The 24,255-nt window shown below is 41.7% G+C and overlaps 2 protein-coding genes and 1 pseudogene across 2 annotated transcripts in view; all 3 read left to right on the plus strand.

The window, feature by feature from the left end:
* Positions 1-801: 801 nt before the first annotated feature.
* On the plus strand, positions 802-8,983 carry LOC139470190 (glycoprotein-N-acetylgalactosamine 3-beta-galactosyltransferase 1-like). Its single transcript, XM_071252502.1, has 3 exons — positions 802-1,409; positions 5,507-6,162; positions 7,695-8,983. Exons 1-3 carry the CDS (start codon positions 1,193-1,195, stop codon positions 7,830-7,832), a joined length of 1,011 nt encoding a protein of 336 aa, XP_071108603.1. The 5' UTR covers positions 802-1,192; the 3' UTR covers positions 7,833-8,983.
* A 1,643-nt stretch (positions 8,984-10,626) lies between these two features.
* LOC139470483 (uncharacterized) lies at positions 10,627-12,650 on the plus strand (annotated as a pseudogene).
* Positions 12,651-16,686: 4,036 nt separating this feature from the next.
* Positions 16,687-24,255, plus strand: part of LOC139470305 (uncharacterized) — a 50,289-nt gene continuing 42,720 nt past the window's right edge. The window contains exon 1 of the mRNA XM_071252666.1: positions 16,687-17,019. Within this exon, the coding sequence (XP_071108767.1) occupies positions 16,944-17,019 (76 nt within the window). The 5' untranslated portion in view covers positions 16,687-16,943. The remainder of the gene's footprint in view (positions 17,020-24,255) is intronic.

Raw genomic sequence — 24,255 nt, forward strand, 5'->3', positions numbered from 1 at the left:
TAGTCTTCCGGGTCGGATTCCAGCCTCGCGAAGATGGTTCCTGGTAGTCTGGTCCGATATCCTCCTCAAACCAGGGATGCGTCCTGCAGTCTCCGTAACTGTGGCATTGCGATGAAGTAGGTGGAACAGTCGAATGTAGCGATCCTGTGCAGGGGTGGTAACTCTTGGTCGGCCGGTTCTCGGTCGGTCTGCAGTGGAATTGAACTGTGTGTAACGGTTCCAAAGGAGGCAAATGGTGCTGTGGTGTACGTTGAAGGGGCGTGCAACAGAAGACTGCGATTCCCCTCTTTGGATACGTCTTATGGTGATGTTCCGATCGGCAGCGCTGAGTCTCGGCATTTTCGAAATTGAAAAATTGAATGACAAATTATTGTCTTATGCTTGCCTTTTTATAGCCACTACCACGAGTTACGAATGCCATAACTTTAACGTGCATTTTGCTGCAAATCGACAATGTCTGCGATTTGACTCGAATATCAGGTCACCAACATTTTTAAATAACATATATCTAATTTATATACCGGATTTTTGGTGTAGTCAGGTTCAAGGAACTACATACTACATGTGCGTTTCTTTTCTTTTTTAACGAGTGTATAATAGTGTATCAGTCAAAGCGGAGTTAGATGTGCGTCAGCTGCATATTCGGCCAATATAATACCGTTAAGTGACGGCAGATCAATGGCGCCAGCTGACGCCACCGCCGCCATGTTTTGATCTGCGGCAGGCGGGCAAAACCGCCGGCTTGAACAATGACGGTCAATAGGATATTCATACTGCATGTCTATATTGTGCCACACGAGTTTGGGATGCTTGGACGTGTCGAAGTAATGTCAGATGAGAGTATTTATAATGTTCCGGGTTGTTTAGTCGGATACAACTCACAAGACAACGAGCCATAGCCTGGATATCGGATACGATCATATTCACTGCTTGTTCTTAAGGTTTGAACGCAGAGCTGCGACACTTCCTGTTGTACGATTTAAAAAGTTTGTGTATATTCAATATGTTTCTATCAGGACGTGGATCTTACAGTTCCAGTTGTAACGTGGCATACGTTGAAGCGAAAATACGTCAGTCGCTGCAGACTTTGATATGGCCTTGATTTAAAATGAACAGATATTTTCGATTGCTTCTAAATGACTTGTATCGATTCGCAAACCATCATAGATAATGCGAAAAACGATTTCTTAAAATGAGAGTGTACAAGATATTCAAAAACTTTGTTCTAAGACTGGCCTTCACATCAAGGCTGACTCTTGTAGTCTATGGCTTCGTCCTAGGTTTTGTTACTATGGTGATTGTGCTGCCCCATCTGGCGGCGAACAGAAATACCGGCTTTATGAAAGGGAAGCAACTGCAGGAAGACACACTGGAGCGATTGCTGAGTGAAGAGAAGAGGAGTGATGGTGGTTTGTAGATACCTTTATAATACTTTTGCCGTGTGTTATAATACGAGATTTAACAAAAGCGAAGAAAAAACCATTTTTGTAAAATTAAGTAAGGTCTACCCAAGAAGGTTATGCTTCTTAATTATCCACACTGAACTTTATGGTACCTGCCAAAATAAAAACAGTTCCCGCATGACGTCATAAATGATGTCTGTGATGTCAAATGTGGCATTGCACATTATGCTGACTGTGCATGTTATCTGTATTACAATATTCAACGTGTTAGTCTTAGATTCAATACTGCATATTTAAAAAACGTAATCGATATGTCACTCGGCTGAAATATATCCTGTGATAACAAGACCTTTTGCCGGAACTACTTTCAAGCTGCAGTAATGACGGACGGAGCATATGGCATATTTCCTATTAAAACTAAGATCTGCAAGAAATCAACAACAAAATATAATAGAATATCCACATGTTCATGTCAAATGTCACTCACGAACATATCATTGTTAAAAGGCGCGGAGGGGTACACGTTATTTGAGTGAGTGAGTGAGTGAGTATGGTCTTACGTCAGTTTTAGCAGTAATGGTTTTCACACGTTGTACCCATGTATGTATATAGTAAAGAAATACTTTTACCATATTTATCTGAGCATATTAAGTAGATACTTCACCGAATGAAGAATCTGATATTTACGACATTAGCTCTAGAAGGAAAAAAATAATCTCTTTATTACGTCATTCGTAAGAAAATCGAAGTTCAAGGTCACTCACTGAAGTCACTTTACAATTCGCGTTAGAATACATCGTTAAGAAGGGTCAAGGTCAGTGTTGATTTTTGTTGCCAAAAAATGGACGTCTCACTCCTGTAGATTAACAACAAAGATCCCAATGGAGATATTTCGTTCCCCGGCTCTGAGAGGTTAACGGACGTGTGAAATGCGACAGAGCTTGCTATTCCACATGTTATGTATGCACACAACTCGCTGTTGTTAACCCATGCTTGCCGTAAAAAGGCGACTATGCTTGTCGTAAAAGTCGACAAACGGGATCGTGTGGTCAGGCTCGCTGACTTGGTTGATTCATGTCATCGTACCCCAATTGCGTGGAACGATGTTCATGATGTCAATCACTGGATTGTCTGGTCCAGACTCGAATATTTATAGACCTGCTTCATATAGCTGGAATATTGCTGAGTTCGGCGTTGAACAACCAACGAACCTACCAACCTACCAACCAACCAACCAACTCCGTTGTTAACATAGGTGCAGGTGGAGCACGTTTACGATTAAATATTGTGACTTCCTGACGGCTGATCACTATCTAAACACACTGCAATGAGCGTCTACCGAATCTCATAATAATAATTGATTTGTAAAGCCCCTAATATCCATCGACAGTTGCTCACTGGCGCTGTGACAAAGTTAAAAAGTAATGTCTATGTACATATGCCAACAATCAGGAGATCTATTGAAAAGTTGAAGTGAAGAAGTGGGTTTTGAGGAGAGACTTAAACGTTTCCTTAGAAGCAGAGTTTCTCAGATTCAAAGGCAAAGAGTTCTATAACTGTGGACTGCAAAAGGAAAAGGCACGGCCAGACATAGCAGAATTGTTATCATTGTTAAACAATAAAATACACTCACTCAGCCTGTCATATAACAATACCATGTACAGATCGTGTATAAGAACTTTGCAGCAAGATACAATCATGTCTAATTGGCACAGGCTGAACAATCCATTTAAACAGGGCGCTCCTAGATCCTATATTCCTTCCGGGTCATGGTGAAACCTGGGACGGTCAACTGCCGAAATTAATTAAGTTCCAATACCTGCCTCATAATTGAAACAGACGAGGTACGAGCTCGGAGGCACGGGTGGCCCAGTCGTCTAAGGCGCCTCGATTCGCAGATTTGCGTCCCTTGGGCACGCCAGAAACCTATGATTGTGGGTTCGAGTCCCGGTTCGCCCCGATTATGTTTCTAGGTTTGTCAGCACCATACACGTGCTCCTGGGTTTCACCGAAGTGGTAAACGTCTGAGACCTGCATCACTTCGGGCTTTCCTCCCACATTAAGCTGACACGCCTTGATATAACTGGAATTATGTTATAAGCGGCGTTAAACCCAACTCACTCAATCACTCACTCTTTTCCGGCTCACTACCGTTAACTGTCCCATTTGTTATATAGTGACAAATGATTAACAATCAGCAGTATGAAGGCATTTCGATTATCGGGTACCACAAAGAAAGCTCTATTTCAAATATGATCAATAATCAGAATTTCCTTCTATACGACAATTGATCAGCAGGCCAGGTTTCCTTGACAGGCTGACAATGTCAACCGCCCTGGCGAGTGAAACAGCTGACTGTTAACGAAAGCTATTCCGTTTCGCGAATGCCAGCCGCCTCCATCGAGGCCCACGTGTACTTTTGAGGTTGTGGTGGGGGCGGGGGTATTTTTTCAGTTTCGGTACTCAGGATTCGGGGGTCAGTTACTAGGGTATTCGGTACTCAGCAGTGCTGTACGTGAGACGCAACTATTATCGTATTTGGTTACAGTTTCAAAATAAAAATAGACATAACGGTGTGTGTACGGGGGTACGGGTGGCCCAGTCGTCTAGGCTAAGGCGCCGCGATTCGCTGTGCAGAGTTGCGTCCTTTGGGCGCCCCAGAAACCTAGGATTGTGGGTTCGATTCCCGTCTCGCCCTGATTATGTTTCTAGGTTTGTCAGCACCATACCCGTGCTCGTGGGTTTCACCGAAGTGGTAAACGTCTGGGTCCTGCATCACTTCGGGTTTTCCTCCCACATTAAGCTGACACGCCGTGGTATAATTGGAATACTGGCGTTAAACCTAACTCACTCACTCACTCAACACTGTTGGCATCACCGATACTTATCTTTGCGGGAGCCATGTTTGTCAATACGTCAGAAAAAAGACAATAGCACTAAAAAGACATCTTATTCTCCGATACGAGATCTCCCTACTTGGAAATCTAACGACACCTCGACCACAAGTCGCGCCAGATGGACTTTCTAATCAGCCAATCGCCGTCGGGAATCGTCAGACAAGTATTCAGACTAACATATCTCATATCTGCATCTCGGAAACGAACTCCAGTCGGCCAGTTCCTAATGCACAATCCATAATTACCGCCCGCGCGTTGTAGATAGCTGTTATCCCCTGTCATTTCTGAGCGCCATGGCATATACACTCAAACGGGAGTTCAATCGGATGAATATTTGAGTTATTAGGGGATTTCAATTATTACAAATTTAATTTTCCGAATCGAAATGGTATAAAATGAAGCTGAATTGTTTTAGTAAGGTGAAATCTGATTGGCTCAAGAACCCGCCCACCCTTCATTTAGATTGGATGGTCAGGGTTCGCTCAGAGTTCACCGGACACGACCCTGTATGGAGCTCTTCACGTATCTGAGTGAGTGAGTGAGTTGGGTTTAACGCCGCTTTTAACATTATTCCAGTTATATCACGGTGTGTCAGTTTAATGTGGAGGAAAGCCAAAAGTGATTCAGGTCTCAGACGTTTACCACTTCGGTGAAACCCACGAGCACGGGTATGGTTCTGACAAACCTAGAAACATAATCGGGGCGAGACGGGATTCGAACCCACAATCCTAGGTTTCTGGCTTGCCCAAGAGACACAACTCTGCACAGCGAATCGCAGCGCCTTAGACGACTGGTCCACACGTGACCCCTCACGTATCTGAGTGAAAAAGCAGATTTTAATGCATTTGGAAAACCCTGATATAAATTCCTTGGGAAGATTGGGCAACCATTTATTGAGCAAGTTGGAATCGCATCGATGTGCGGAGCTTATTTTAAGCGGATCCTGCCATGTGACCTCATGTGGATATTTATTGAATCGTGATATCAGGTTTACAGCATAATAATATTCATCGCATCGATAACACTGTCCTTGATATCATAAACAACAATGGTATTACAGTAGTATCGATCCAGTTGGTTCTTGCAAAATGTCTTCGACTCACTCTTATCACTTTTTTGTGACAGTTATATTGTTACAAAAATACGTTGTTAATTTAATAAGTCATAGTTTTTCCTTGACCTTGATATGTGACATTGACATCACAGGTGACGACAGACTGGCCCGGGCAGTGCTGAACAGAACCCGGATCTTGTGTTGGGTCATGATCCGAGATGGCGGCAATGTCAAGGCCAGAGCTCTGCGGGCAACTTGGGGAAAACGTTGTGATAAGCTACTCTTCTTTGGCATTGATGACGAGTTCGCCGCCATAGATCTAAGAACACAAGAAGGGAAGAGATTCCTCGCTGCCAAAACCTTCACCTGCCTCAAATACATCCACAAATATCATTTAAATGACGCTGATTGGTTTCTAAAAGCGGATGATGACACTTACATTGTTATGGAAAATTTAAAATATTTTTTAAGTGAAGAGAATCCTGAGTTACCGATTTATTTCGGCGAGTTTTATAACCCTTATGACACTCAATACCTCCGCTACAACAGCGGAGGGGCCGGCTACGTCCTCAGCAGAGAGGCTCTTCGACGTTACGGGGATCTTGCGCTTCTGAGAAGCGTTTGCGCGGACCCTGGAGGTCCAGAGGATAAGGAGATTGGCTACTGTTTGCGTCAACTCGGTGTTGAGATCGGAGACACAACGGACCGTTTTGGGAAAAGCAGGTTCCATTACGACCGCGCTGACTTGCATGCTGTTGGTGATGTGAAACAGTGGTACCGTGATTTCATGGGAGCTCGATACAGGAAGGTACGTTCTTTATACATTATATTGTGATGCGTCATTCATAATGTGATGCGTCATTCATAATGTGATGTGATGCGTCATTCATAATGCGATGCGTCATTCATAATGTGATGCGTCATTCATAATGTGATGTGATGCGTCATTCATAATGTGATGCGTCATTCTTAATGTGATGCGTCATTCATAATGTGATGCATCATTTATAATGTGATGTGATGCGTCATTCATAATGTGATGTGATGCGTCATTCATAATGCGATGCGTCATTCATAATGTGATGCGTCATTCATAATGTGATGTGATGCGTCATTCATAATGCGATGCGTCATTCATAATGTGATGTGATGCGTCATTCATAATGTGATGCGTCCTTCATAATGCGATGCGTCATTCATAATGTGATGTGATGCGTCATTCATGATGTGATGCGTCATTCATAATGTGATGCGTCATTCATAATGTGATGTGATGCGTCATTCATAATGTGATGCGTCATTCATAATGTGATGCGTCATCCAGAATGTGATGCGTCATTCATAATGTGATGTGTCATTCATAATGTGATGCGTCATTCATAATGTGATGTGATGTGTCATTCATAATATGATGCGTCATTCATAATGTGATGCGTCATTCATAATGTGATGTGATGCGTCATTCATAATGTGATGCGTCATTCATAATGCGATGCGTCATTCATAATGTGATGCGTCATTCATAATGTGATGCGTCATCCAGAATGTGATGCATCATTCATAATGTGATGCGTCATCCAGAATGTGATGCGTCATCCAGAATGTGATGAGTCATCCAGATTCTGATGCCTCATCCAGAATGTGATGTGATGCGTCATTCATAATGTGATGCGTCATCCAGAATGTGATGTGATGCGTCATTCATAATTTGATGCGTCATTCATAATGTGATGCGTCATCCAGAATGTGATGCGTCATCCAGATTGTGATGCCTCATCCAGAATGTGATGTGATGCGTCATTCATAATGTGATGCGTCATCCAGAATGTGATGCGTCATCCAGAATGTGATGCGTCATTCATAATGTGATGTGTCATTCATAATGTGATGCATCATTCATAATGTGATGTGATGCGTCATTCATAATGTGATGTGATGCGTCATTCATAATGTGATGCGTCATCCAGAATGTGATGTGATGCGTCATTCATAATGTGATGCGTCATTCATAATGTGATGCGTCATCCAGAATGTGATGCGTCATTCATAATGTGATGCGTCATTCATAATGTGATGCGTCATTCATAATGCGATGCGTCATTCATAATGTGATGCGTCATTCAGAATGTGTTAAAGCGTGGTACATGAGATGCGTCTTTCGTAATGTGATGATGCGTGCTACATAGAAAGATGCGAAATATATCAGAGACCTTAAATTTCCAGCTCAAATCAAAAGAATATGGAAAAACATGTTTTACGATTTACATGAGACAATAAATGATCTCAGGATTTGCGAACCGAAGCCTGTTTTTATTAGTTACACCGTTTCGTTTTTTTCAGGGTACCGACACCATGAGCGACTACCCCATCTCCTTCCACTATCTACAGCACTACGACATCCACATCATGGAGTTTGTCTTGTACAGGCTCCGTCCTCACGGCGTCGTGAAGTCTTTCAAAGAAGTAAACGTGGTATAATTCACTCGGCTCATCTCAGTCCGATATGTCATGAATGTAACGGAAAAAGCCGAGTGGAGCCGAATGCATATGATCAACAAATCTTCAATCCAATTGAATCAAATATGTTACTCCGATAAGATACGTCTCGGCGTTTGATGTCAGATTTTGTGGCAACTGCCCGAGATCGGATTTTGATGAGACATGTCTTCACCTGTTGGGGCACGAGTTGCGTCCCTTGCCTTTGGGGCACGAGTTGCGTCCCTTGCCTTTGGGGCACGAGTTGCGTCCCTTGCCTTTGCAAGGTCAAGCTCCTCCCTAGCGCGTGACACCTTCGTTATACCCTCGTTAACATCGCAGCCACCAGAGTGGGCGCGGCCATTACAAGATTCTTGAAATTTGCCCTCTAACGTTCATACATTTGTTTATGTCTTTGGGAATGCCATCATAGTTCATTTTGAAAAGGTTTACGACTGACCATGTTTTCCAGATGATTATTTCATATTACTATAGTTCATCTATCATGGCATGACAAATTAACTATAGTAATATGAATGAAACAGGTTTTCCTTAACATCTTTTGAGTAGTATACTTTGTTGTTTGTATAATCAGATTGGTTCGAGACTGCGGACCAATGGAAAATCAACCAACTTCTCCCTTACATTCTTACAATAACAATAACATGATATTGATAAACAAACAAAGTAATTTAGCAGGGTTAAGTGATTTCGGCGTCACGACAGTCGTCACTTGTTTGTAAATATAACGGTCAGTCGGTTGCGAGTTCAACTCCAAGCATGGTTATGGTCATCTATCACTGTGGGGAGTTTTGACTGGTGGCAGCGATAGTATAGAGAGCTTCGCGAACGGGTTATGGCTGTGAGGAGCTTGGGCAAAGGTATCTTCTTCCTCTGCTAAATCAGTGTCTCGGTAATATGACAGTGTTTCCTGTTGGCGGAAAACTCAAAGTGACCGAAATTGTAGAAATGTACCAATTTAATTAAATCTGGGAGTCGATTAAACATTTTTGCAGGGGCAGCCATCAGTAAGGGGACGCAACTCTGTTGTGACATTTGCGGCGTCTTGAGGTGTTAGGTTAGGTGAAATTGGGTGAAATTGTTGCACTAAAATAGCGACGTGCATGCACGTGTGTGTGTGTGTGTGTGTGTGTGTGTGTGTGTGTGGCTGATTGTACTAAGCTGGACTGATGCCGATATATAGTGCTAGCACACTGAGATACCATGCTGCAGTTTAACATGAATATCCCACTCAGACACAGTATACTGACCCCGAGCCGACCAGTCCTTGTTTTAGTCCCTTAATGCCGAACGCCAGACAGAGTAACAACAAGTACCATTTTTAACGTCTTTTGGCATGACGCGACCGGGTTCAAGGATGAATTTTGCATCAATGATTGTCAATTTGCGAAATTTCTTCAGTTTCTCCGTTTCAATAGCTAGACGCCCAGAGACATGCACAAACATCCTCATTTTATGTTAAATAAAATCAGTATCCTACAGTCATTGTGTCCAACTGTATTTACTCGCCCTTGTGTTTTGCACTTAATCAGGACAGCATAATGTCGTAAACAACATCTGTTGTTTCAGTTGAATGTTGTTTTATTCTATGGATAAGCAGTGCGCTCCTATCGTCCGTTGCAGGTTTTTAACCCGAATAAAAAGAATGACAAAGTGGGCGACCCCATACATATCAGCAACGTCACGACATAATTTACATACAACGTATTTGTGACGTCCCGTTGTTAATAATTATTAGCTGAGACAGATTTGTGAACAGACCACCAGATGTTTATGGATGTACTCAGATGTACAGGTGTTAATCACACAACCGATATTACAAATAAACAGTTATTACTTCATGTTTCATATCCATATATTTTTATGATTTGGAGATTTGTATGACACTAATGTTTTTATTTAGTAACATTCCCGTGATGAGGTGACCCGTGAAGATCCGGGGTAGAATAGGCCTTCAGCAACCCAGGCTTGCCGTAAAAGGCGACTATGCTTGTTGTAAGAGGCGACTCACGGGATCGGGTGGTCAGGCTCGGTGACTTGGTTCATGCATGTCATCGTGTCCCAACTGCGTGGATCGAAGCTCATGATATCAATCACTGGACTGTCTGGTCCAGACTCGATTATTTACAGACCGCCGTCATATAGCTGAAATATTGCTGAGTGCGGCGTTAAACAACAAACAAAAAAACAACCGTAACGCACAACGCACAACGCGCACGCACGCACGCACGCACGCACGCACGCACGCACCTCATCCCACCGCTACACACCGTGCACGCACAATATGACAATTACATTATTGAAAGATGGTACTGCAGTTTGACACAATGTGTTACCGCAATATGTTACCGCAGCTTAAATCGACAAACCAGTTGTTGACGTAATATGAACTCAATTCATACAGTGCCTTATGACAGCCCACATAGCAAATACAGTAAATGTTATGGGTATAGATTGAGCACATAAAACCTCGTCGGAGCCATGTGTTTGAGAGGTATAGGATGATTGTAATCAATTTAACAAACACACCATGAATGTGCATACACGGACTTGTATAACCTGGATGGGAAACGATACAGAATTCCTGAAACTATCTCTGCCGCGCATCCGCTAATTGAAATCCGAGCCCCATGTTATCGGTATCCCGCAGACGCGATGCCAACCACATGTGGACAGCTTATGGCGCATGCGTAGTAGGGCTTAACTTGACTTCCCCTGGTTACCAAAACATCCGGCTAATAGCATGTGTGGCGATCGATAGCTATCAAAACACATATGTCCCATGTGCATCAGATTTTTATCAATTAAACACGGAAACGGTAATTAAGATGATCGAGATATCAGACCATATATATACAATGCCTTGCAACATTATCGTCATTCCTAACCTAATACGGATACATATTCAAGCGTTCAGATTCTCTCGTAACAACTACAACATGTCCGATTTCGTCAACTGGGATGACTCCGATATGGATTTGTCCGTACTTCTAGGCGAGTACACAGAGTATGAAGTGGATAGAAACTCGGATTCAACGTCCGATGACTGCCATTCAAAGGTGCAAAAGACTGGCGAAAACCAGAGACCTGGCAAGACTTTTGCAGCTTTGTACAGATGTCCTTTGTGCAGCAAAGACTACGGTTCAATTTCTGGATTCCGTGGCCATGTGATCAAAGCACACGGAAGATCCGATTTACGAGGTAATGAAAATCACAAAACAGTAAAGTTTTCTGTTCAAACATATATTCATATTTTATTTACATATATATTCTTACATAAAAGTCCCAGGGCACAATTTGGCTAATTACCACCATGGGTATAATATGAATAATGGTAAAATATAGGCATATAATTATAAGAGGAAAGCAGATACTCCAAGATGTTATAATGTGTGGAATAAATAGATTCTTCAATTTACATATTGCAATTTTGTCCTCCAGACTAATATAATTTCAGAAATAAGTAACCCTATTTGTATTTTATCATGTGTGTATCTATCTTAATTTGTATACATTTAATCTAATCTTAACACATTGACCATGGATACATTAATTTGACTGCCGTAGAATAATAACTGAACTAACATTTTGGGACTCTTGTATCATGTGTATACACTTTCAATGTTGCAATCATTACATATGAACAGAATACTTGTATCAGAGAAAACTCTAATCATTTAAGAAGCATGAGTTAGAATGCTTTTTCAATTACTTTTTATTTATTCATCGTGATGTGTTAATGCTTAGTTTTATATCATTGGATTCAATTCAATCTCAAAATACAATTGTAAAATAACTATGAATTAAAAAAATATGGAAATCCTTATTTTGAACAGAATAACGATTATCTTCCACAATTTGACTGCCACAGGCACTTCGTAAACATACTGGATAAATGCCTTGATACATGTTTACATTTACATGTTAACACCATACATTCAACCTTAAACTAATATACTTGGTGAAAGGTTCTTTTGATTGCATATCATAAGGGATATTATTACTAATTCCAGCTCCTGACTACAAGCTTACCAGTGAGACCCAGCAGACAATACCGACCACACCTCCTACGCTGACAAGTTCCTCAAATCAAGTTTTCTTCAGCACTGAGCAATTGCAAGGATGTATGCTGGAGTCTGTCCGCAATTCTTTAAACGCAATAGCTCATAATGAAATTCACAAGTCGGATCTGGCATGTGAGGGGAAAATGTGTGACATTGCTAGTTTACTTTCTGGTTCAGAGTCATGCCTAGCTCAAATAACTGACCACCTGACACCTACATTTGTAACATTGTTTTCTGGATTGGGAAAAAGCAGCTCCTTTGTGGCGAGCAGAGAGCAGATGTGGGCACAGTTCCACAGAGTAAGAACTGACACCAAGTTCTGTGATCAATTGCATATGTAATAAAATTACACACACAAGAGAGTGACTGGAATGTACACATGCTAAGTCAGTGCTTGTTGGATGAACTGGTTGATGCTGTGTGTACGAAGTTTATATCAAGTATACAGAATGATGCAGAACACGAAGCTAAAGATCTGACCTCGGCGGAAAATGAAACTCTATTTTATATCTGTGGATTTTTAATTAGGGCCATTACAAAGCACTCAGGAATAGAGTCAAAAGTAGCCAAAACCCTGAGGCATTTATGCATAACATCACAGAATACTTCATCTGCATTTATGACAAAATTTCGCGTTTGGACTGAGACTGTCAACAGAGGAGGACTTAAAGTTAGTGGGGACAATTTTTTCTTTCTTGTGAGAAAAATGGAGATGATAGGTCCGTGGTGCATATGAGACCATAGTTTGACGGGGCCACGGGTGGCCCAGTCGTCTAAGGCGCCGCGATTCGCTGTGCAGAGTTGCGTCCCATGGGCACGCCAGAAACCTAGGATTGTGGGTTCGAATCCTGGTTCGCCCAGATCATGTTTCTGGGTTTGTCAGCACCATACCCGTGCTTGTGTGTGTCACCAAAGTGGTAAACGTCTGAGACCTGCATCACTTCGGGCTTTCCTCCCACATTAAGCTGACACGCCTCGATATAACTGGAATACTGTTAAAAGTGGCGTTAAACCCAACTCACTCACTCACTTAGGTTTGACAATAATATCCTCCGCAAAAACAGAAACGCAAAAGTAGTAGACCGTTAATACCGGACAGAGTGTTGCCGACATCCATACACAATTAATACACACAAAAAAAACAATTGGTCATTTCTGCTTGGAATGGGATTGGGATTGGTTTGTGTGGAAAGAATGAGGTGCTGATACCTCTGGCGCCAAACACACAAACAAGACATGCACGTGCAACATCACGTGTGGGGCTAAAAACTGTTAGGTTTTCATTTGCATGTCATCACAATCTTACTGCAAGCACAAGCACTGCAGAACATTCCCCAAGCCACAATGCGGGATCTGATTGCTTCCATGGGACGACGATGCCGATCAATTTTGGACCCTAATAGTGGCCACACAAGATATTGAAAACAGATTACCTTTGACTTAAAAATCTACTGTTCAGTGTCTGGAACCTGGGTCAATGACAATGATGGGTGCCAATTCTGAACAATGAATGTCCATCTGTTGATTACTTATATGATTTTTAAATATACATCTAAAATCACTTTTTGCGATTCATTTTTTGCAGAGTGTATATGTTCATTGCGATGATTGTTTTAATAAAAAAAAGTTGCTTCTGATTCGTCAGTATGGAGTGAGAGAGTGAGTATGGTTTTACGCCGCTTTTACCAAAATTCCAGCAATATCAAGGCGGGGCCCGGGGACACTAGGAATGAGCTTCAGGCAATTGGCTAACTCACCGCACCCGTCATTATGGATATTTACTAATGCAGACTGTTTGACAGGGAATACTGACTCTCTCGGTGTCACTAGGGGGAGAAAACCTCGGGGTACTGGTGTCGTATAAACAACGGGGTTCTAGGGGTTTTCTCCTACCCCAATTGCAGTGCCAAGTTCGGCAAGGGTGGAAACTGGACTTTTAAAGTCAGTTAACTCTCTTGCCTCGCTGTGTGTGTTATTTGTTTGTTGTTTAACGCCACAATCAGCAATATTCAAGCTATAGGACGGCGATTTGTAAGTAATCGAATCCCGACGAGACATTCCAATGACTGACATCATGAGCATCGATCCACGCAAATGGGATACGATGACATGCATCAACCAAGACGGAACATACGATCCCGCTAGTCGCCTCTTACGACAAGCATAGCCACCTCTTATGACAAGCATGGGTTGCTGAAGACCTATGCTACACTGATAGGTGATCCAGTCGTGTAAGGCGCCATCATAGCAGTGCAGAGTTGCGTCCCTTAGGCATGACAGGACCCAAAATCTGCGGGTTTGAAAGCCGGATTCGCCCTGAAAATTTTCTTGGTTTGTCAGCACCAGTATGCAATCATGTTTGATGGCGGCTTAAAATGAAACAAACAAGAAAGGGTTATTCGAAGTTGATGTATTTGATGCGGATAACATAGTTGTGTTTTAGACCTTAAGTTTGCAGTGTTTTGCGACTGTTTTATGCCCAGTAACGTCTTTTTTTTATTTTTTTTATTTTTATTATTATTATTATTGTTGTTGTTGTTGTTATTATTATTATCATTATTATTATTATGATAATTATGATTAAACATGTCGGAAATATATTTTAAGATACATTTGATTCGTTTGATGAATGACATTCTAACTATGGAACAATCCGTGTTCATTCTACAACCTAAACCTATTATGTGATTCCGAGGCCAAACAGCATCGGTTGGAATTGTCTTCTGTATGTTAACATCACCTTGACCGCGATTGATATGGATCACAGTTAAAACTGCATAACATGCTCTTGGAACTATAATTTAGCATTTTATCAAACCTCAAGTGATACAGAATATTCTGATTTGGCTATCTTTTGAAGCGCACGTAAAAGACCCAACCATGACGTGAAAGCGCAAACGGGGCAGCGATCATGTTGCATTCCTTCAACCTGATGAATGAGTGACTCAGCGACTTCGGGTCAACGCCGCTTTAAACGTTAGCTTATTATATCACGGCGTGTCAGCGTGATGTGGGAAGCGAGGCAGGTCGGACGTTCTCCAATTAGCTGAAGATAGGAGGCAAGTCTGAGTGTCAGTGAGGGGTCAAAAGTCATCATAATAATAATAACTATACGTCTCCTAATTAATGTAACCATATATTGGTACCAGTTCCCTCTAAGATTTGAATATTCAAAAATGAGATAGAAAGAATCTTTCAAAATTGACATTCATGTGAGAAACTATAAAGAAACTTTATTTCCCCATGTTTCGTGAGTGAGTGAGAGTGCGGTTATACATCACCTAATACACATTCCCTTATATCACGGCGTCTGTGTGGATTTCAAGCAGATTGTCTGTTTACATTTTGTTTTGTTTGTTGTTTTACGCCGCACTCAGCTATATGAAGGTGGTCTGTAAATAATCGAGTATCCAGTGATTGACATCATGAGCATCGATCCACGCAGTGTGGGATCCGATGACATACATCAAACAAGTCAGCGAGCCTGACCACCCGATCCCTATAGTCGCTTCTTACGACAAGCATAGTCGCTTTTTAGGGCAAGCATGGGTTGCTGAAAACCTATTCTAGCCCGGATTTTCACGGGTCTGTCTGTTTACAGACAATGCTGATCACTTGGCGTCAGAGTTGATCAAGAGGGTGGTAGTTTACTCGTCTACAAATCTGTAGTGCGTTCTTGCAGTGACCTGGTCTAGTGTGTGTCCTCGCGTGGTATTTCCGGGGAAGAGTACACCTCCTCTTCCTGAGATGATGACTGTATCTCACCCACAGTTAATGTGTGTGGGGCAGAGGATATTTCCTTTTGTTCGGGGGGGGGGGGGGGGGGGGGCTGCTTGTACTAGACGGACTAATGCCGATTTTAATGAAGTTCTTAGCGACAGAAATACCACTGTATCACAATTTGTTAATTGAATAATGTCGTTTGTCTTGACATACCACCTGGAATAACGGTGCTTAGGGAATAACGGGATTAACACCTGGTGTCATCACTGAATGTCAGTGAACCAATCATATAATTTCCACAGCTATTTTGTCTTTCACTAGACTGTCATACAGACCCTGAAACAAATATTTCCAATATATCCCATGCAAGTCTATAATGTTTTGCAAGTCTAGATTACTGCAGTATCTGAAAATGAAGAAAGTCTCTGGGCTCCTTTTTATTATATTTTATAACTATAATTTAACAACTGTTTTTTTCTGTAAAATATGTTCATTTCAGAGACTAGATGTAAGTCTAGTTTTTTACAACCAATGAAATCTGTTTGGTTGATAATCGAGACAGGTTATTCTAGGGCGCTGATGTTTTATATTCACTGTTAAATATTACAATGTTTCCTAAACGGGACTAATTCAATCTTCTGACCTACTTCAATTCTAAATAACAATTTTAATTGCCCAATTATTGACATTTATGCCGATGCACCAACACATATCAAGAACTATAACCAGATATTTCCTTAGCATTACGTAAACGATGTTGACACAAATCCACCCCCCTAGAGATTATTCGACAGTGTATTTACTATTTCAGCAACAAATACGACGGCTGTGTTTATCCTTTCCTTATGACCACGATGGAGAGTAGCGGTTCCCTCTTTGACCTTTCAATCTAAAAATGTCAAGCGCGGGAAAGATCACGCGGTGAATATGGCGGATGCTGTTGGCGCTTTTGGCCTCAAACGAAAACCACCTGCTGTAAACTTCTGGCGAGTTCCGTACAGCGCCAGTGATAAACATTTCCTCTCCAATACAATACTACAATTCTAGGCCGAAGGAGCCTAGCCAGCTTGCCCTTTCCTCGGGTCCGGTCGTTCTGAATACGCCATTGTTGACGTTTGGTCACGTGATAAGGGATAGATAGAGAGTCGTCTGCTCGTGGTCTTCTTATCAAATATGTTCCCGATATCGCTCGAGGTGCTGCAGCAGACCAGACTCCGGTTACTCTTGGAGGTAGACACTTCGTGATTCGGATTCGTGGAAAGATGAGGGATACATGAACGTTGCGCCTTGACGGCCCGCGGATACCATGTTGTGTCGTTGGCTTGTGATTTCAGCGGTATGGACTGGCTTTACTTACACAATAGGTGCCGATTCGTCTAAAGGTGAGAGAGTTACTCATTCATTTGCTGGGTTAATTCCGACTGAAAAGTGTATGGTTATAATATACATACCAGGGATTATTTCATTTCTCCAAAGGAGAGACTTTAGTTGTTTTGTTTAATAGCTAATTTTTGGGAGGTATGTGCTTGGTGTTTTTTCCTATGCGAATCATACTCTCATATTTTTATGACTTTTATCATACTTTTTAACCATCTGTTCTCTTAATCTTGTATTGTGATGGATGTCAACTTATGCTATTCCATTTCAGAGATTGCAGCGTTAGAAATTGGCACTAGTTCTATAGTCCTTGCAAAACTGACCAATAGTTAAGTTATAAAAAACTTAACGTGCCCTTTTAAAGGTTATGTTATCGTTATAAGGACTAGTCGACTAAAACTGTTGGTGTCTATCGCAGGATTGTATATGTATTTAAAACAATCGTTTCCATATATACTGTTGTTTGTATGTAGGCTGTAAGCACACGACGTTGCATCGGGCTAGGTAACTGTTTGCCATCGTGGACAGACATTGTTTGTGGACAACAATGCGCACGTTCACGTGCATGCTTAAGCTGTCCGACACGAACTATCCTTTTGACAGGGATTGTTTTATGGGATCGCAGAAACCTGTAATCACGTGACCAAGACGCGGCATTGCATTAGTGATGATGGTGAAGATGAGGGTTTTGTTGATGTAATTTCGTGTTTAATTTTAAAAAATGTAGTATAATCTTCGTTCAAAACATTTCCCATGTTTAATGCCCATCCTTATGTTAATCCAAAATATAGTTTGATAACAATGTCGCAATCCTCTGATTTAAAACATTAAGCAAATTACATTAAAATTGCCATAAATCTCCGATTACAATTGTAAATATTTGATACGACACATGTTCAAAATACCTTTCTTGCATTATTTGTATTTGAGTCTGGTGGCTTAATACTGAAATAAGTGATTGATCATCGTACTAGTCGTTCCCAGCTTACTTTGAACATTGACTACTATGTATGCATGTTTATAGGAAAGAAATACATATTCATGAGTTTCGTTTATTTCATCAATGAAACCAACAGTCAATTTAATTTAACAGCAGCACTGTGATCAGGTCATCTTGTGTTAAAAAACCGTCACAAATATAAGTGGAACGTCCTATGGTATAAAGTATTTGTTCTCAGGAAAACATCTGTTCCTATTAAAAAAATAATTCATATAATCGAGGTCTCGTTCGGGAGACCGAGACCTTGAAGAATTATTTTTTCAATTACATGTAAGTTACGCAATGGCCATTATTGATGCCCGTTCTCCTCTCTGTGTTATGCATAATTATCAGCTATTAATCTTTAATAAAGTAAGCATAAACGACTGGTATGTTGATCAAGAATCAATGGAGGGTATATGTAAGAAAAGAAATGTTGATAAACACAAAAATTACATCTATACCATTGATGATGGCCATCATCATAATCATCATATTATGAATGTGTTTTGGTTTTCTTTTTCTTTTGTTACCATAACTACTGTTATCCTCATCAACAAAATCATCTTCGACAAACTCATCTTAACAATGGGTGTGATGTGGCAATTTTCATATCAGGTACATTTATATAAACAGCACAATTTCTCGGAGCCATTTGGTTCTTCAAGCAAATAGTATCAACGGGCTATCTCACAAGCGTGAGTCAGGGCCATCGCCAGCTATCTCGCAGCATCGACATGGCTGCAAATATTTCCAACGTAAATAACTGCCGCAGCCACTGAAGCAAAAAAGTCTTATCATGTTGTTCCACCGGTATATTTCCACATCAATGACGATCGCCGAGACGCGGCGAGAGTAGGGCCCGTACGCGAGAAACCGCGAGAGTTTTTGAGACGAGAATACAGCGAGATCGGGATTGATAGCTATTATAGGCTTGGTTTCATTGATGCCATTCATTAGAATACAGAATGTTTTCACACAAGAATAAGCTGTATCAAGAAATCAGATTAAATAGTGGTACTGTTTCTATTAAGTTCAGAACAGTAGGGTTTCACTGTTATAGTGTATTTTAACTACGAGACAGGCTCGTTGACCTGGTTGATTGCGTGTCATATCGTACCCCGACGGCGTTGGAGGCTGCTCATTATATCAATCACTGGTTGGTCTGGTCAAGACTCGATTATTTACAGGCCGCCGTAATATTGCTGGACTTTTGGTAAATGCGGCGTTAAACAACAAACAAACGTCATACCCGTGAAGATCCGGGGTAGAATAGGTCTTCAGCAACCCATGATTACCGCAAAAGGCGACCTTGGTTGTCGTAAGAGGTGACTAATGGGATCGGGTGGTCAGGGTCGCTGACTTGGTAGATGCATGTCATCGTATCCCAATTGCGTGGATCGATGCTCGTGATGTCAATCACTGGATTGTCTGGTCCAGACTCGATTATTTACAGACGGCCGTCATATACCTGGAACATTGCTGAGTGCGGCGTTAAACAACAACGTTGTACACACATTATGATATAGCAACAGCATAGATGTCTCCATACACTCTATATTAAACATGCGAGTGGGGTGAGTGAGTGAGTGAGTAGGGTTTAAGGCAGCTTTTAGCAATATTTCAGCAACTTTGAGTCTACTAACCGGAATACAGTTTTTCTGCACCATTTTCAATGAATATATTTTGAGTTTATTTTAGGAACCGTTATTAGGTGAGCTTACTAGACCAAACACAATTTTACTAGATACGGGCTTCGGACAAGTGGCTAAAGTCCAGACTTTTCCAGTAATGCCACTGCAGATCACACCATGAACGGGCTTCACACGTTGTACCACCCATGACGAGCGAGCGCATTAACCATTATAGTATTACTAGTTCTCGACGATGGGAAATCAGACTATGAAAACATTTCTTTAAAACAAATGTTGTTGTTGTTTCTTCAAAAGAACCTTTTCACTTCTGCTGTGCTCAAGGAAACTAGACTTGGTTTAGTTTGATCTAGACTTGCCTTGGCGTTTAGTAAAATTCCGCAGTCATGGCGCGGGACTAATGGGTAACGAGAACACAAACTTACGCGAAGTCATCTTTGACTAGTGTAAGTCTTTGTTATTAAAGTAGGGGAGTTATGATGGTCTTAATGCTAAGGTCGGTTGGTGCAAGCGAGCCCCGGTGCCGATCGTTGTCATCTTTTACGACAATAAACGATCATGATGACGTCACGCTTTTGTACTCGCAGTGGATTCTGGGCGCAGGACTTTTATGGCCATGCTGAACATGTATTTTTAACAAGTAAAAACTGACATAACCGTAGGTCATTAATATGCAAATCATAGAGAAATTTTATATCAACCACACCATATTTTATCCGGGTTGACTCATGTCCGGATTGACGGAAATATAATTATTGAGTAAGGCTTATTTGTGTATACGTAGACGTGGGTAATCTAGAAGATGGATCCCCGGGCTAACGGGTTTTAGATTAAATCCTCTTCGTGAACACAGTCTAGGGAAACTCACGTTATGAATGTGCGCAGGTTAATGCACTGAAACCAGACCCCGTGTGTGTGAATATATCCCGTGTGGCCACGCGATATCGGGACTACAGGTGCTGATAGGCGGTGGAGTGATGATAAACCACGGGGGGAGGGGATGCAGGGAAGCTCCCTCAGTTAATCTCCCGTGTCAGGATGTCCGTGGCCCGTGGGTAGCTTTCTCCGTTACCTGTATCGTGTCAGGGATATCCATGGGTACCTCTCTCCGTTTGATGTCCGTGGGTAGCTCTCTCTTACCTCTCCCGTGTCAGGATGTCCGTGGGTAGCTCTCCCTGTTACCTGTATCGTGTCAGGGATATCCATGGGTACCTCTCTCCGTTTGATGTCCCTGGGTAGCTTTCTCCGTTACCTGTATCGTGTCAGGATGTCCCCGGGTAGCTTTCTCCGTTACCTGTATCGTGTCAGGATATCCCCGGGTAGCTCTCCCCGTTTGATGTCCGTGGGTAGCTTTCTCCGTTACCTGTATCGTGTCAGGATGTCCCTGGGTAGCTTTCTCCGTTACCTTTCTTGTGTCAGGATGTCCCTGGGTAGCTCTCCCCGTTTGATCTCCGTGGGTAGCTTTCTCCGTTACCTGTATCGTGTCAGGATGTCCGTGGGTAGCTCTCCCCGTTTGATCTCCGTGGGTAGCTTTCTCCGTTACCTGTACCGTGTCAGGATGTCCCTGGGTAGCTCTCTCCGTTGGATATCTCTTGATAGCCTTCTCCGTTACCTGTCCCGTGTCAGGATGTCCGTGGGTAGCTCTCTCCGTTTGATGTCCGTTCGTAGCTCTCACCTTACCTAATCTTCCCTCTAAACCACCAACTATTAAAAATTAATCAACATTCAACTACCCTTTCAAAAACCAATTCTATAGTCTAAAATTACGAAAATGAGTTCAAAAAGACAAAGTGGGTAGTTAGTTTTCGAATCCGCACTTAGTATTTTTTATTATTAATTCGTTATATGCTTGGCTTAGTATATTGTTTTCAAGAAGTGTAGCCCATCCTAAAACATGTTTGTCTGATACGGGCTGGCGAGAAACCACCCACGGTTGAGGAATGTTTGTGAGAACAGCTGACAACGACAGTTCGAGTCGCTCCATGCCGGTAAACATGTCGACATCACAGGTGCGCCTTGTATATTTCAGGTGGAACGTGTACATTTCGCTCCAAGAATAGGGACCGTCCCAAATAAAATTTCGTTATTTTTTCACAAAACTCACTTTCATCAGTAACTTAAGATTTTCATTTGGGGAAATGAATGCTATAATTAATTTTGTTTGTTTCGATCCGTATTGGTCATGGGGTTGAAGTATTTACCTCAGCGATTGGTTAAAAAACAAATAAGAAACGACCGAAGGAAACAAATGTGAAAACAAATCATTGATATTGCATTTGATTGTAATATTTAGATATAATACTTAAATAAATATGTGCTATCCATAAATGGTGTCTACTTTTTCATCCATTAACTAAGGGATGCCTATCAAACAACTCATTTAATGTTGTTATTTGAAATAGTAATTGGAAGAATTTACTTCGTAATAATGAATGACGGTAAGCCGATCTAAAACAGTCGTAATTGTCCGTTTTTCTTAGGAAGGGACGTTACATCAGTGGCACATCAGAGGATGATCCTGGAGTCCAAATTCTTAAATTGTGTTTTCAAATATTGGATTCCGAACACCATGAGTGAGTGAGTGAGTTGGGTTTAACGCCGCTTTTAACAGTATCCCAGTTATATCGCGGCGTGTCAGCTTAATGTGGGAGGAAAGCCCGAAGTGATGCAGGTCTCAGACGTTTACCACTTCGGTGAAACCCACGAGCACGGGTATGGTGCTGACAAACCTAGAAACATAATTGGGGCGAACCGGGATTCGAACCCACTGTCATAATTTTCTGGCGTGCCCAATGGACGCAACTCTGCACAGGAAATCGCGGCGCCTTAGACGACTGGGCCATCCCCATCCCCCAAACACCATGAATATTCCATATGATGTGTGTTCCTGTTTCCTCATCAACCACCAATGTGTCATCCCTGGAACTTGGTTAAGCTTGTTATCGTTTAGTACGTCACGGATCGACGAACAGGCATGTGCCTGCATACGTACTAACGTATTAATAGTCCGTCACGCCGCTCGTCTCCTGTGTAATGTTGGCAACAAACAGGGTTCGACGTGTCTTCTTCCTTATTCTGCGGCGTTGTAAGGCCAAGTGTATGTGCACTGGTGAGCGAAGAGATTTACTGCTATATAGCGGCGGTCATTGGATCCAAACATCGAAAACCAGTGATTGATAGAGTGAGCACTGAACATATCCCCCTACAACATCGACACCAAAGTCCGCAACAACATCACGACTTAAGATTGTCTTTTATAATGAATGATAATGGTTTTACATCACTTTTAGTAATAGTTCATCAATATCACGGCGGGGGACACTACAAACGGGCTACACACATTGTACCCATGGGGAGATTCGAACCCGGGCCTTCGGCGTGACGAGCAAACGCGTGAACCACTACTCTATCCCACCTCCCCTTGTCGCAATGTCTTCCATCCCAGTATGTTCTGTGAATGAGATTTTTTGGTGACACCAGTCTTCAGTCGTCTCCTGTTCCCCACGATGGGACTATGTTCAAAGTGTGCTCGGGGCGGTCGGGTAGCCTAGTGGTTAAAGCGTTCGCTTGTCACGCCGAAGACCCGGGTTCGATTCCCGACATGGGTACAATGTGTAAACTCTCTTGCCTCGGGAAGTTGGCCTACTTCGGCAAGGGTGGAAACTGGTCTTTTAAAGTCAGTTAGCTCTCTTGCCTCGGGAAGATGGCGCGTGCCTGCACTGTTTACGACTGTTTATCTGCAAGTAATAAAACACAGTAACCAAATAAACAAATGGGTATTTTTGTAAAAAGATACAATGTTACTGTCAGGACAACTAGTTATGACATAATGAGAAACAGACGTTGTTATGTTTAAATCATGTGAAGCCAACAAAGAAAGACAATATGAAGTGCCGGGCAAAACAAACCCACTTAAAAATAGGATTTGCCCAAGAAATTACAAACGTAATTTAAACGCTACTTGGCTGAAAACAGTCGCCGAAACACTACAAACTTAACATCCAAAACACAACTATGATACCCGTATCAAATGATTGTCATCGAATAACCAGATCTTGATAGTTTCATTTTAGCCACCATCAAACATGTACACCTTCTCTTGCCCGGCAATGTAAATTGTGCGTTAGCCAGCCAGCAATCTGATTTCAAGTTGTTATTTTCAGATACCAGTTAACATTTGTTTTCTAAATATTTATCTATCATGTTTGACGTAAACCGTATGAGTGATTGAAAGAGTTGCTGTAATGTTATATTGCCACATACAGCTGAAGTAATCTTTAGAGTCGATGACTTCACTTACAAACATGCGCTGGCTTATTCAAGGCACCGCTAATTATATATTTCCTTATAAAATGGCAATTTTACAAAATGTATCCTGTATTTACTTTGTGGCTAAACACATTTGTGTTTGTTTACAAAGTGATATAAACATTGAAATTCATAAACCGAACCGATTATGTGATGACATTTAGTAATTCTTTATTCCATGGCACTTGATAATAATAATAATAATAATAATAATAATAATAGACCATTTATATTGCGCATATTTCCACACCACACAAGGACATGCTCAAAGCGCTATTATTACCTCGGTCACGTGATCAGTG

This window comes from Haliotis cracherodii, unplaced genomic scaffold (assembly GCF_022045235.1).
Source record: "Haliotis cracherodii isolate W230 unplaced genomic scaffold, xgHalCrac1.p SCAF_20, whole genome shotgun sequence".
Lineage (NCBI taxonomy): Eukaryota > Metazoa > Mollusca > Gastropoda > Lepetellida > Haliotidae > Haliotis > Haliotis cracherodii.